Source organism: Nesoenas mayeri (assembly GCF_963082525.1).
Source record: "Nesoenas mayeri genome assembly, chromosome: 15".
NCBI classification, from domain to species: domain Eukaryota; kingdom Metazoa; phylum Chordata; class Aves; order Columbiformes; family Columbidae; genus Nesoenas; species Nesoenas mayeri.
This window is the reverse complement of record NC_137559.1, coordinates 4,723,912-4,737,302: the sequence shown is the minus strand read 5'-3', so window position 1 is coordinate 4,737,302 and position 13,391 is coordinate 4,723,912. Positions and strand designations below refer to the sequence as shown.

Genomic DNA, 13,391 nt, shown 5'->3' with positions numbered 1-13,391 from the left:
AGTGGGTGTTTGGGGAGAGCCAGGGGAGGAGAAGCAGCTGCATCCAGCTGTGCAGCAGCTGGGGGAACCCAAGAACCAGCAGAAGTCGCTGGACTTAACCCACTGACCTCCCCCAGGACCAGGAGAACCCCACAGCTGGCCCTGCTCTGGAGGGCAGCAAGAGCACTGGGACTGCGGGAAGGTGTGAGTCGGAAGGGGACACAAGGGGTCTAAAGGCAGCAAACAGGTAGGGACAACCAGAGATGAGGGGACACCGTACGCCCTGACCCAGAGCTGAGCCCCACGCCGCAGTGTTCGCACAAGGACCAACATCACACACAAAGGTGCCTCCCCGCTCCTTCCCATCGTGGCCTCCATGAGCCCAAGGGATGTGCCACCCTGCGAGGGGACTCACAACCACTCACCTGGGGTAGCCCAGCTCACCCGCATGGCACCAGGCTGGCTCGGTGCCCCCTGAAGCCCCCGGCTCTGCCACGCTGCGCTCTCAGCTCCGTTGTGTCCCCCAGGGACCGTCACTCCCCGGCAGCCGCAGCACCATATTTGCCGCACGGCAGCTGCCGCCACCCAATGCATATTTGATGACCGCTATTATTCTCATCTCCACTCCCAAGCCGGGGGACAAGAGCTTGTCCTCCCTCTGCAGCGCTGGGGAGCGGCTGGAGGGGCAGCCAGCGCTGGCCCCTGTTCCTTCATCCCTGTCCCTTCTTCCCCTGGTGACACAGACCCTCCCTGGGAGGTAGATTTGTGCCACCTCTGTGTCACAAACCCCAGATGTGAAGAGCTGGTGAATGGCCCTGACCTCCAAACCAATGCAAGTTTAGGAGAAGTCCCAGGGACACAGGGGTGGTCATACCCCCTTCTCCAAAATATGGCTGGCACCAACCAGGCACAGGGAATGGATTTGGCACCTGTCACCCCAACAATACCAGGCAGCAGCACATCGCCACCTGCCTTCCCAAAGCATCCGAGAGCCTCAAAGCTTCATCCTCTCCCCTCCAGCCCCAGGTTCCTGCACCACACCAGGGACTGTTTTCCCATGGGGATGGAGCCCACAGCTCTCCCAAACCCTGGGAGCATCCCGCTGTGGGCACCGCATCCCCTGAGCCGCGAAAAATCCTCCGCTTCCCTCTCCTCTGCACAGACACGTCCCTCCTGCTGTAATGCGGTGGGTATTTATTATGCTGATTCCTCAGAAAGCGAAGGCTTAACTGCAAATTACAATCAATAGCCCAAATCCCCAAGGGGCAGGTTCATCATTTAAGCAGGCAGCAAGCAGAGGAATTCTAAACGATTTGCCAGCCATAAATCCCTCCTCTCTGCCGGCTCCCCAGCCAGCACCGCACGGCGCATGGTGCCGGGTTGGGGTGACCCTTGTCAGCGTTTGAAACAATTAAGCTGTCGCTGCGGATCGTGACTCTTATAAACAGCCCTGAGCGGCGCTTTGAGATGTCAGCGTGATGGGGCGAGGGAAGCGAGCCCGCCGCAGTAACTGTCTCTCATTGAATTAAATGAATGTATTTGGAGTCAGAGGCTCTTTTTATTACTTTGCAAACGATTCCTGGCTAAATTAAATTATAAAAAAGAGTGTTCAGCCAATCAAACCTGCTTGATTGCCTGGAACAGGCATTTTAAACGGAGCACGCCTGGGGCCGCCGCTGTTTCCAGGCTGAGATGGAAGGCGGCCGACGGGCTGTGTCGCAGCCCATCCACCCGCTTCACACCTGCAGCAATGGCTCCGCAGCAGAACCAACAGACTCATGGAATACCAGGTTGGGAAGGACCACCAGGATCATGTGGCCCACAAGATAAAGTGGGTTCAGGGCAGGATCCCTCTGGGATCGGGGGATGGTGCTGGTGGAGACAGCAGAAGCTGGAGGAGCAGATAAACAGCAGGGGCTGCAGTGCCCAAGAGCAGATCCCCTGCCAGGCTGCTGAGGGCGGCTTTCTCTGAGCATCGTCCATCGGAGAAAATGCAGCAGGTTCTGCTCTTTACGGGGGCAAACCCACAGCTCCCGCCTGCAACCGCCCTCCATCCTCCTGGAGAGACAAAATTCTCCGAAATCACTCAGCAAGGAGGCTCTGAGCCCATCTCGCTTCATTAACTCCCCCACAGAACTAACGAGGGGTCTGAGCAATTCCAAAAAGCTCAGGAAGCTCTGGTTCGACCCTAACGCTGCGGTAGATTTCCACACCCACCCGCCCTTAGGACCTTGATTTCTCAGGATTCAGAGAGATCTTCAGGCAAACCTGCTCCTGCACCGAACTGCAGCGTTTGCAGCTTTTAACGTTCGTGCGGAACAATTAGGGAAGCTGTCTGGAAGAATGAACACCGCAATTAAACGCACGCGTTGTCAAATACATCTATAAATTTGCTACTCTCACTAAAAAAAGAAGTTAGCTTCTTCTGGCTTAGCTATTTTACTTCATCCCCACTCCAAATTTAATCGCGTTCATTTTGAACAGGATAAAATGCCCCATTTCCTAAATGAAGAGTAAGGCTAATTAGACAGAGGGTTTTTTAACGATAGCACGCTAGACTAGTCAATTAGAAACACACACACACTGAGAGGCAGCCACTAGCTAACCAAGGACATGTTTCACCAGGTAATACTGTGCATTGCAGCCTCATGCAAGTACCAACCATTTCCCAGCCCCACACACGACCTGGCCTGAGGATGGAGCCCGGTCAGCACGCGTGGCTGCTCAGTCGCATGTCGGGGCTTGGCAGGCTCCGGGGTTTGCAGTGAGAAAGTCAGAAACCCAGGGACAAAATGAAAGCAAAAGAACTGTTTGTGTGGGCAGCTCTGCCTGTGCAACCTTCAGAGGAAATGTAAAGGGTAAGTTAACGTGCTGGAACGCCATCTCAACCGATTCACGCAGAGAAGCGCCCGATTTCTCCAGCCAGCTCAGCCAGAATGCAGCTAATTTGGAGCTCGTTCTCCGCTCGCTGCCGCCGCGGTCGGGATTCGCTCTGCTCTCAGCTGCGAACAAAGCCAGGGACAGGGAAGGGAACTTACAGAGTTCAAAGTCACCTTCCTAGCTCGGGTATTGTGTACAATATCCATTTCCCATCACACTTCATCAAGTCCCCTCCACCCTCAGAGGCCTCCTGCAGCCGCTGCACAATCTATTCCCCGCTACAACCTCCTGCGACAGCATCCAGGATTCCTCAGGTGGCCGAAGATAAAAAAGAGTTAGAAAACACAGCGAACCATCTGCCCACTGCAGGCAGACACCTACAGTTCACATGAAATAGCAACTTTTATTTTCTCAAATAAAATAATCCTTCCATTTCTGCTCGATGGGTTTGGGAGGGGTGGGGAGGAGCACGCAGGAGGGAAGGAGCTCTGCTCAGACAAGTTTGCCATCAGACCTGTCCTCACAGTTCAGAATCCACATCAGACCGAAGCCTTTTTCAATGAAAGAAAATAAAAGCTATTGGCAACTCTTGATCCCAGAAGGAAAGAGCTGTTCTCTATCAGGCACTCTGAATCATTTAATGTCAGTATTCAATGAAAAATCCCAGATTTCTGATGAAAAATACCCAGACAAGCAACAATGTTTAACAGGGCTGGGTAAAACCCACAGCGTGGGATGGTACTTGCAGCGGTTACTGGAATTTAGGGGCATGACTGAGAAAGAAGCAGATCCCCAGAAACGCTCTCGGGGACTAATGGGCAGGACAAGAGCAAAAGAGGAAACTCCCAAGGGAGCTCCTCGACAAGCGATACGCCAGAAGTGAATCCTCACTGCAGCCTCTGGCTCCTCCATCGCACCCTCCTGCAGTGTGGCCAGATGAATCATTCATTAAGAAAGTTTCATTTCTCATTTCTCTCAGTGCCAGTCGGACCAGGTTGTCCTACAAACCTACTGCAGAGCTAAGGAGAGGCACAGGGCACCAGGGTTTAACGTTAATTGAGGTGGGACCATTATAAATTCAGCGGGGTTGTCTCAGATGCAGAGACTGAAGTCTCCGACGGTGAAAGCTGCAGAGACGTGTCCAGTAAGTAGGGGAGGGAGAATGTTGTTTCTGTTTCAGATCAAGGCTTAAATCAAGTGAACAGATAAGCAGCAAAGCCTCAGGAATGTTCTCTCAGCCCTGGCTTCCCTGTGCCAAAGCACAAACCCAGAAACTTCCCACTGGTTAAGCCACTGGTGGGTTAACACATGAATCCATGTGCAAATCCTACTGGGGCAGGACATTGCTGGCTGGGAGAACTGTGTCCTAGAACTGGCTTGCTTTTTTTTTTCCTATTAAGAAACATTACCTGAAATGCTGCAAGATGGAAACCCGTCTTTCCCCTCCCCACCTACAAGCACAGCAGCCTCATTTTCTGCCTTTCTCCAAGAGAAGGAGCTTCACAGAAGCTTTCCTGGCTGTAGAACACATCTCCCTTTTTCTCTTTTTATTTTTGTTTTGTTTTGCTTTTACGTGGTCAGTTCCAATTCTAGTGATGAAAGACAAGGCCAGGCACCAGCAAAGACGGTTACTTCTTTACGATCTGAATGACATCTTCATGCTCCATCATATGGGTTAAGCCCACCCTTTGAGGGCTGTATTTTGTGCTTGTCCCCTTCAAAGCAAAAGGAGGAGAAGGTTTAGAAGACCTGTCAGAGACACCCGAGGACAGAGATTTCATTTGTTGTTACACACTTACCCACACCAAGGCATATTTGAACTGGCTGGCTAATGATCTGTGAATCCGATGGCACTGCAAGACAGACAGACAGCACGTCAGGCAGTTCAATGACACGACTTTGCGAACAACTTGCTCAATATCCAGGAACTAGAAGCAACTTGGGTCTGTCAGAAATTACACTGGTGACTTTAGGAGCCAGTTAACAGCACTTGAAAGAACACAGAGCAGACATAGAGCAATCACCAGGCCACACAAAGCCCATTTCACTGCTTCTGGGTGCTTTTTCGCTGGACTGTATTAAGGATTTTTTTTTAAAACTTTCATAGTAGTTAGGAAAGAAACCTGAGGCAGATGGAACGAGTAAAGGTAACAAAACGAGAAGCCCAGCTGAACACTGGCATATCCTGAGCTTTATGAAGCACAAATCCCAACAGGCTCCAGGACGAACCTGCCTTCTACAGACAAGGAAATGTAAAAGATGCAGAGAAATTACCACGTGCTCCACAGAGGCCCCTTTCCGTAGAATGATGGCATCTGTAAAGTCTGGTCTCTCTGTGGAAAAGCAGAAGAGGGTGAAAAAGAAGCATTTGATTTCCATCAAGTGTGTTGTAATGCACTGACACCATCTCCAATCGCCTTGTGCTTACAGTTCCCAAATTCCTCCCCCCGTTACACTTGCCAGCTCCCAGACAGAACAGGTGTCTGGGTACCTGAAAGCATCAAACCAGTTCTGTAGAAAATCCAGTACCCAGAAGTCCGGTTACCCATGTCAACAGCTTCCTCACAATTCACCTGCTCCAACTCCATTCCAAACACTTGACTCAGGAGAACCAAAAGCACCCAAGTCAAAACACACCTGCCCAAGTAAAACCAAACCACTCTGCAGTTTTCTGTAAAATCCCTAAAATTTTGTAGCTTAACAAGCTCATAGAAAGTTATCTAATCTCCTTGTTCACAACTGGGAGAAGCTGCAAGTGAATTCTAAAGCAAAAGGAGGATCAGAGGCGCTCCCGAGCATGGGAATTGCCAAACCTCTCACGGCAGAGACAGAAGATCTCTTCTGGGTAGCGATGGGCTGAACAGTTGACCACAGAATGCACATAATAAGGAAGAAAGCTGCAAACTTGCAAACTTTATCTCCTTATCTCATCATGCAAAGTCTTATGAAAGTTCAGCTCTTCTAGTACAGAGAGGATAGGGGGGCTGTGGTGGGATATATGCACGGCTGGGTCAGAAAGCAACTCCCAAGAGGCAAAAGCTGATTAGGGAGAGCATAATTGCGGCATTTCCAAGAAACAAGAGATCGCTGACAGCCAGGCGCCCAAGCCCCGCTGGCAGCCTGTCTGCCTTTGATGAGCAGCCACCCTTTGTGTCTTTCAAACCTCCTGTTCAGCGAATGCTCACTTACGTCCTCGCTTCTTGGTGTAGATGCAGGTAAGCGCCAGGTATTCCCAGAGCTTCTCCAGCAAGTAATCCAGGTTCAGCTTCATGCCACAGCTGCAAAACACCAGGAACATCTCCATGTTTACTGCTACTGTGATTTAGAGATCCAGAAGAACAAAGTGAAACATCTTATTAAAGTGTGAGGGAACAAGGGGAAAAGTCTTTAATGAGATCAGCAAAGGAAAAACAAAAGGCGAAATAAATATGCCTTTCAGAAGGGCAGCTTTGAAGTAGTGAAGCCCTAGTCAGATATATCAGCACTTCTAAAGAAACAAGCTGGACTGGCTTAGTCTGGCCTGCAGACAGTGTGGAGAAACCAAGCAGCCTCTGCAGGGGAAGGAACCCTGGAAAAAGCTGCACAGAGGCTCCGCTTCTCAGCCCAGCAGCTGCAGGAAGCCCTGGGAGAAGCCCCTTCTTGGGAGAAGCTGGAGGAAGAGGTAGGAAATGAGCCACCACACCATTCATGCCAGGACATCGGGCAGCTCGACAGGCTCCTACCTGATTACAACACTGTGGGGTCTCCGAGCAAGACGATCCACTTCCTCCATAGATATCTGGTCAATCTTGTTATAAACCTAAGTCAAAGGGAAAAACAAGACACCCTTTAGGAAGTTGTCAGCAACACTGTGAGGAAGTTAAGGCATGTAATGTAGGTATAACAAAGTAGTTCCAGTGTCTGAAACGGAAACTCAGATCCTGTCGGCCAGAGGATAAGCCAAGGCTCTTAGTAAGACTAACTGTTAAAATTCAGAAGCCTAAATTTAAGTTTGGGCTTTTAAAAAGTTCTCCATTTGCAACATGTTCTCCAGTATGTTCAATCTCACTGTAGACGCAGTTGCTATCAAACAGAGCTGTTAAGTGACCTCTGGCACAAGGGACCAGCAGTGAAAACCCCTGCGCAGAGGTGGCGGCGGCAGGGGAACCAAAGGGAGCAAACCCCACGTCACCAGGACAGGCAGCCGGAGCTGCTCCACGGCAGCAGCCACCAGAGGGCACAGGGAACACACAGACATGCAAAGCTGGTAAAAAGCTCCCTGTTGAGCTCCACTTTCCACCTCTTAAACCCCAAATCGAAACGAAGGAACCAGGAAGCCTCAGTGTTGCCTTCTGCAGAGAATGGAGATGCTCAGTGTTGCAGAAGGCAGCTGTTCCCAAAATACTCACATAGAGGCACGGCATGTAGACCCTGTTGCCTACAATCACATCAATGAACTCGTCAGGGGAACAATCCTCTCTGAAAAGGACCTCGGCGTTGAAGATTTCTGAGGTGAACGTTGTCAAGGCTCAAATCTCAACACATCTACACATCAGTGTGAGCCAACGGACTCAGCTGGCTTCTGAAAGCCTGTTCTCAACCCAGCAAGCACCAAAGACACGGCAAGGCTGTCGCACAGCAGGTACCACTCAATTCACGAGCTGCTGATGGCTTAAGGGTCTCCCATCTCGGGAAAGGATACTGTATTCATGGAGGATGAGCTGCACCAGCTTCTCAGAGCACTGAGTCAACGTGACGGTTGAGTTGAAGGAGATACCTCCACCCTTCTTCGGCTGCAAGGAGGCAATAGAGCAACTTAAACAACAGCCTGCAAAATCCACAATCTCCTTTCAGTCTGTCCAATGTGGGGCAGCACACAGTGACCTCGGCTTTAAGCAGGCAGTCAGACACAAGCCCAGGAAACCTCACCTTGAAGTAGATATTTGGTTTGCTTTTGTTCAGCCGGATTCCTACAGATTCCAGTTCTTTCTCCAGCAGGGCCCTGCAGGGACACTGCATGTTAGGACCATGAGACTGAGCACAGGCAGGTGACAGACCTTTCCTTTTTGATTATCATATTCATACAGCTTTGCCATAAGCTTTTACTGCAACCTAAACACCACAGCTAACTCAGGGCAGAGTCTGTGGTAGAAATCTGGGTGGACATCCCCATCTGTAGAGCTCTGTAAATGCTGCTCCCAGTCAGCTAGTGTGATTCTAATGGAGCACGGCCTCCACCTCACACTCGACAGCTTAAATACTGGTTCCCCAACAGGACACGCAGGCAGCTGGCACATTTTCTGTGCCCACCACCTCACAGCTGCACATGCCCCAAGGACACACTCACCTCTGTACTTCACCCTTTGTGGCATCCAGCATCATAATGACGACATCTGCTGTCCTGGCCACAGCGATCACCTGCCGGCCTCTGCCCTTCCCTGAGAAGAGAGGACATGGTTGTACATCAGGAAGATGAAACAGCTACGAGCTCTGCGACAGGCAGGGACTCCTGCCCTGCACAGCAGCTTGGAAGCAAAGAAAAAGATCTCTCAGTGCCGTTCTGGGCGCAGTCAGCTGCTGGGAGCGTATCTGGTCCATTCACACTGTCTCATGTCCAGCACAAGCCCTAACAAATACTCTTTGCTGCTGCTCCCGCACCACAGGTAACATGAACTAGTGTGTATAAAGCTTTCTGAGTACAGCTGCACGGGTGGAAATGACACCTCTGTCAGCACAACACACGCGGTACAACTGTAGCAATGCCAGGCAGCAGAGACAGGTCACCCAGAACAGAGATGTGAAACTGGGCCGCTCTGCAGAGCGGTTACCTACACTTTCTGGTCAAAAGGGAGACAGAATTTATTAACCAGGCTGTGCTACTCCAAGAAGAGGCCATTAGGAGATTTGCCAAAGTTTCCTAAGGCAACTTCTGACACGATTTTTCTAAGTTTCATAAGGCATCTTCAGGCATGAGCAGCCAATCGGGACATATGACGAAGCAGAGGGACAAAGTCAACAGCTCTTCCCAGAATAAGGAGTCACTGGAGGACTGGCAGGAACTCAGGAAATTGGTCAAAAGAGGTTACTGTTTAGCTGTAATTCCCCCCTCTGCCTCTCCAGCATCTTTCTTTAGATTTCCTCTGTACCAGAAAACAGATGAGCAAGATAACACTCACACAAGAAGGTGAGAAGTGACTGGCTTGCTTTGGCTCCCACCTCCAGAAAAGCATCTTTCTGCTACATATAGAAACCTTACGTGGGCTCAGGGATGAGAATCGTGCCTCACATAAGATCAAGGACTCTAAAATTTGGAAAGCCAACGTGGGAATTATTGGCCCAGGAAACCTACTAACGTTTGAGACACCCAGGTACACTAATGAGGGCAAGTCCCTAATTTATAAGAAATCAGAGATGAGCCAACCTTGTGCTGCTCCTTCGATGATTCCAGGCAGATCCAGCAGCTGAATGTTGGCTCCTTTGTACTGAAAAGGAAACAGAAGGACGGAAAGTTGAAAGCCTGGCGCAGGGAACTCGAGCTGCCTCGAAAGCCCCAAGCAGGTACTGGATTTGAAAGCCAGCAGAGAGTGCAACAGAATTAACCTGACAGAGCAGGAGAAGTTTGCACAAAGCCAATGGCTCTTTTGTTGAGGGAACCTCCAGAGTGTTTCCTATGAAGCTCCACTTATAGAATCATAAAATCGTTTTGGTTGAAAAGACCCTCAAGATCATCGAGTCCAACCATTACCCCATCCCTGGCACTGCCCCATGTCCCTGAGAACCTCATCTCCGCATCTGCTCAACCCCTCCAGGGATGGTGACTCCAGCACTGCCCTGGGCAGCCTGTTCCAATGCCCCACAGCCCTTTGGGGAAGAAATTGTTCCCCAGATCCAACCTCAACCTCCCCTGGCGCAACTTGAGGCCGTTTCCTCTGGTCCTGGCACTTGTTCCTGGGGAGCAGAGCCCGACCTCCCCTGGCTCCAAGCTCCTTTCAGGCAGTTCAGAGATCAGAAGGTCTCCCCTCAGCTCCTGTTCTCCAGCTGAACCCCCCAGGTCCCTCAGCCGCTCCCATCACACTTGTGCTCCAGCCCCTTCCCCAGCTCCGTTGCCCTTCAACACCACACCCTGCAGCTCACTAGGTCCTGACCTCCTCAAGCACCACACAATTGCAGTTTGACAAAGCAGAGTACAAGCACAGAATTATCGTGAATTGATCGAAAGGGAAAACAGTTTTTTAGTCTAATGAGAAAGCACTGCAACAAGCAAGTGCCACCACCTCTTACCGAGATGGATCAGAACTATTCAGCTGTGCTGCAGGTCTTACAGCTCCAGGAAATAACGGGAGACTTTCATCCATCGGATCTGCAGGGGCGTGAGCTTTCAAGCTCTCATTGCAGTGATGTCCTTGGTAACGGCTTCAGTGAAGGGCAGCTCAAGGCTGCATTTGGATGCCTTACAATATCGGTGTTCGTTTTAACACTATTACAGTTATTTTCATCATTTAACTCTGCTTTCAATTCTAACCCGAATTTCCTCATTACTCTTCCACACTTTTCAGTTTGATGCCCTTTATCACTTGCTTTACTGATGGATGCTCAGGTCACCACTAATAAAACTCCTCAAGGACAGGAGTAGTTGTATTTTTCTTTCCAAATTGATCACAGTGCAGATTGCCTCTTTTAAAGCTTCATTAAAAACAAATCTGTCAAGGTTTCCAGCCATCTGGTCAATGGCGCCAATAGCGGTTATAAAAAATCCAGTGGAGAATTGTCGGATTGCTCTGGTCAGTCGCAAGGCAGCGCATGAAACCCCGATCGGGCAGTAAATCCCGAGGAGTTCTGTGCCCCGGGAAGTGCTAAATCAGCACCACAAGTCACAGAAGACCTGATCCCTCAAGGACTCAAGGCCTCCTAAAGCTTAAAGCAGAAATCAGCAGAGACCTTTGGATTTCACCATTTCCTAATGGTGCCACAAGCGTAACTGGTGTAAACAAACACATTTACACGTCTGGGTTTCTTATCACTACTACAATGAAAGGAGTATCCCACTTACTTCTATGACGCCCGGGATACACGTCAGGGTTGTGAACTCGTAAGACGCAGCTTCGCTGGCAGTTGAGGTCATTAAACTCAAGAACGTGGACTGAAATGCAAGAAATCAGCATCACTAGGGATACACAAAGGGAAACACCAGTAAATGTTCAATGAAACAAGCGACACCAAAGCATCCTCAGCTTTTAGAGGTCATGTTGCGGCCGTTCCAGGCACAGGGACTGAGGCAGCGATGGGAGAGCCAGCACTTTGCTGAACCACGGTAAATCCTGGACTCTCACCCATTTTCTCAGCAGTGCTGTGGCTGGACAAGACCGATTTCAGGCTGTTACCACAGGGCACCGCACGTAGGACAAACAAGTGTCTTCCCTGGCTCTAACTTTCCGCTCTCAGCACATAATCACTCTCTGTTACTGCATGGCAAGAAGGTGAAAGACAAAGAGGAGACGGAGATCTGCTTTACATCCACTGCTGAGCACAGACTGGGAACACCAGATGCCACGCGGTTACCGCAGACACTCACTGACCTTACCCACAGAAGGAAAACCGATCAGCGCCACCCGGGCATCTCCAGATTTCATCACATCAAAGCCTTCTCCTTTAGCGGCTGAGGATTTGGAAGGTTCTAGCAACTGAGCTCTGTATTTTGCAAGCTTTGCCTTCAGCAGGCCGAGGTGGTACTCAGTGGCTGGAATAACACAAACGCAACAACTGGTTGACAGAAAGTTGCTGATAGTTTACTTCTAGAAATAAGAAAGTTCCTAAAAAGAAACACTGTGGATCTCAGTCAAGCTCTTCACCACCACCACTCACGAGCTGCCCCCCAGCTGTTCTGTAACCTTTCGAAATATCAGGTATTGAGAGCAAATCTTGTAGTAACCCGCACAGAGAGTTGGACTTGAGGGAAATAAACAGCCAAAAACATTCCTGAGGAAAAGGAGCAAAACCAGAGGGAGAGCAATGGCAGGAATGAGCAGGTGGAGGGAACCAGAGATCACAGGGGGAACAGCCGGTCCCAGGCAAAGGCACCTCCTCACCCCATCACTCAGTGCTTCAAAAATGCAAGAACTTTCACCCTCCTGCTCTTGTCAAGTATAAAGTCGCGTTTAACTCGGAGCTCACGTGTGTGAAAGTACTTTACTGGCTTATTCTTAGATTGGATATAAGGAAAAAATTCTTCATGGAAAGGGTTGTCAGGCATTGGAACAGGCTGCCCAGGGCAGTGCTGGAGTCACCATCCCTGGAGGGGTTTAACAGGCGTTTAGACGAGGTTCTCAGGGACACGGTTTAGTGCTGGAGTTGGGTTATGGTTGGATTCTTTGATCCTGAGGGTCTCTTCCAACTGAAATGATTCTATGGCTCTAAAGAGCGGAGGGGGGCAGACCCCGCACCCCCATCCGCCTCAGGACTCACCCTGTTCCCCAAAACCCCAGTCACCCCCATCCAGCCCCTCGTACCCCCCGCAACCCCCCCACATCCCGCCTCCCCCCGGCTCAGCCCCTCAGCTTTCCCCCCAGCCCCCGCCGCCCACGCCCCTGCACCCCCCAGCCCCCGCACCTTTGTTTTTCTGCGTGCGGGCGATCTCCTTCTCGATCTCCGAGATCTTCTCCAGGATGCCCATGGCGGGGCCGGGCCCGGCCCGTCCGGCTGCCCAGGCCCCGCACGCCGCTCGCCGGAAGCGCCGCCGGCCCGTCCGTCCCACTCAAGCGTCCGGGCTTGTGCAGCCGCCGCCTCGCTCCGGCCGCCTCCCGCGACTCGCAGCCCGGGTTCCGCCCGCCGCCTCCGCTGGGCACGGTGCGGGGGACGCGGGGTCCCCGGGGAGCGGGGCTGAGGAGAGGGCGAGCGGGAGCTGCTCGCAGGGAACGGGCTGAGGAACCAGGCGGGCTCCACAGCAGAAACCCCTGGGCAGGACCTGCCACCCCCCCTCCCCCCCCGCTACTCTAATTAAGGACAGATCCTGCATTTCATAGAATCACTTTGGTTGGAAAAGACCCTCAAGATCACCGAGCCCAACCGTTCCCCCACCCCTGGCGCTGCCCCATGTCCTTGAGAAACTCACCTCCACGAGCTCTTTCCGGGAAGAAATTGTTCCAAGATCCAACCTCAACCTCCCCTGGCGCAACTTGAGGCCATTTCCTCTGCTCCTGGCGCTTGTTCCTGGGGAGCAGAGCCCGACCCCCCTGGCTCCAAGCTCCTTTCAGGCAGTTCAGAGATCAGAAGGTCTCCCCTCAGCTCCTGTTCTCCAGCTGAACCCCCCAGGTCCCTCAGCCGCTCCCATCACACTTGTGCTCCAGCCCCCCACCAGCTCCATTCCCTTCTCTCAACTCGCTCCAGCACCTCAAGGGCTTTCTTGTTGTGAGGGGCCCAAAACTGACCCCAGGATTTATGGCAATCAGCAGCTTATTGGATTTCTGGAGAAACCCTTGAGTGGGAGGGATGAAGCACAGCTCACCCCCAGAACCGAGAAACGCTTTGGTTGACAAACACAGACAGACACAGACTCC

General features: G+C 51.4%; 1 protein-coding gene across 1 annotated transcript; it reads right to left on the bottom strand.

Annotated features, from left to right (window-relative positions):
- Window positions 1-3,300: 3,300 nt before the first annotated feature.
- DRG2 (developmentally regulated GTP binding protein 2) lies at window positions 3,301-12,547 on the bottom strand. Its single transcript, XM_080353828.1, has 13 exons — window positions 12,445-12,547; window positions 11,415-11,575; window positions 10,889-10,978; window positions 9,260-9,320; window positions 8,186-8,276; window positions 7,768-7,840; window positions 7,541-7,631; window positions 7,248-7,345; window positions 6,582-6,658; window positions 6,049-6,137; window positions 5,134-5,192; window positions 4,659-4,712; window positions 3,301-4,574 (listed from the first exon to the last, which is right to left on the bottom strand). The coding sequence occupies exons 1-13, from the start codon at window positions 12,506-12,508 to the stop codon at window positions 4,488-4,490; spliced, it is 1,095 nt and encodes a 364-aa protein (XP_080209954.1). The 5' UTR covers window positions 12,509-12,547; the 3' UTR covers window positions 3,301-4,487.
- Window positions 12,548-13,391: the final 844 nt, after the last annotated feature.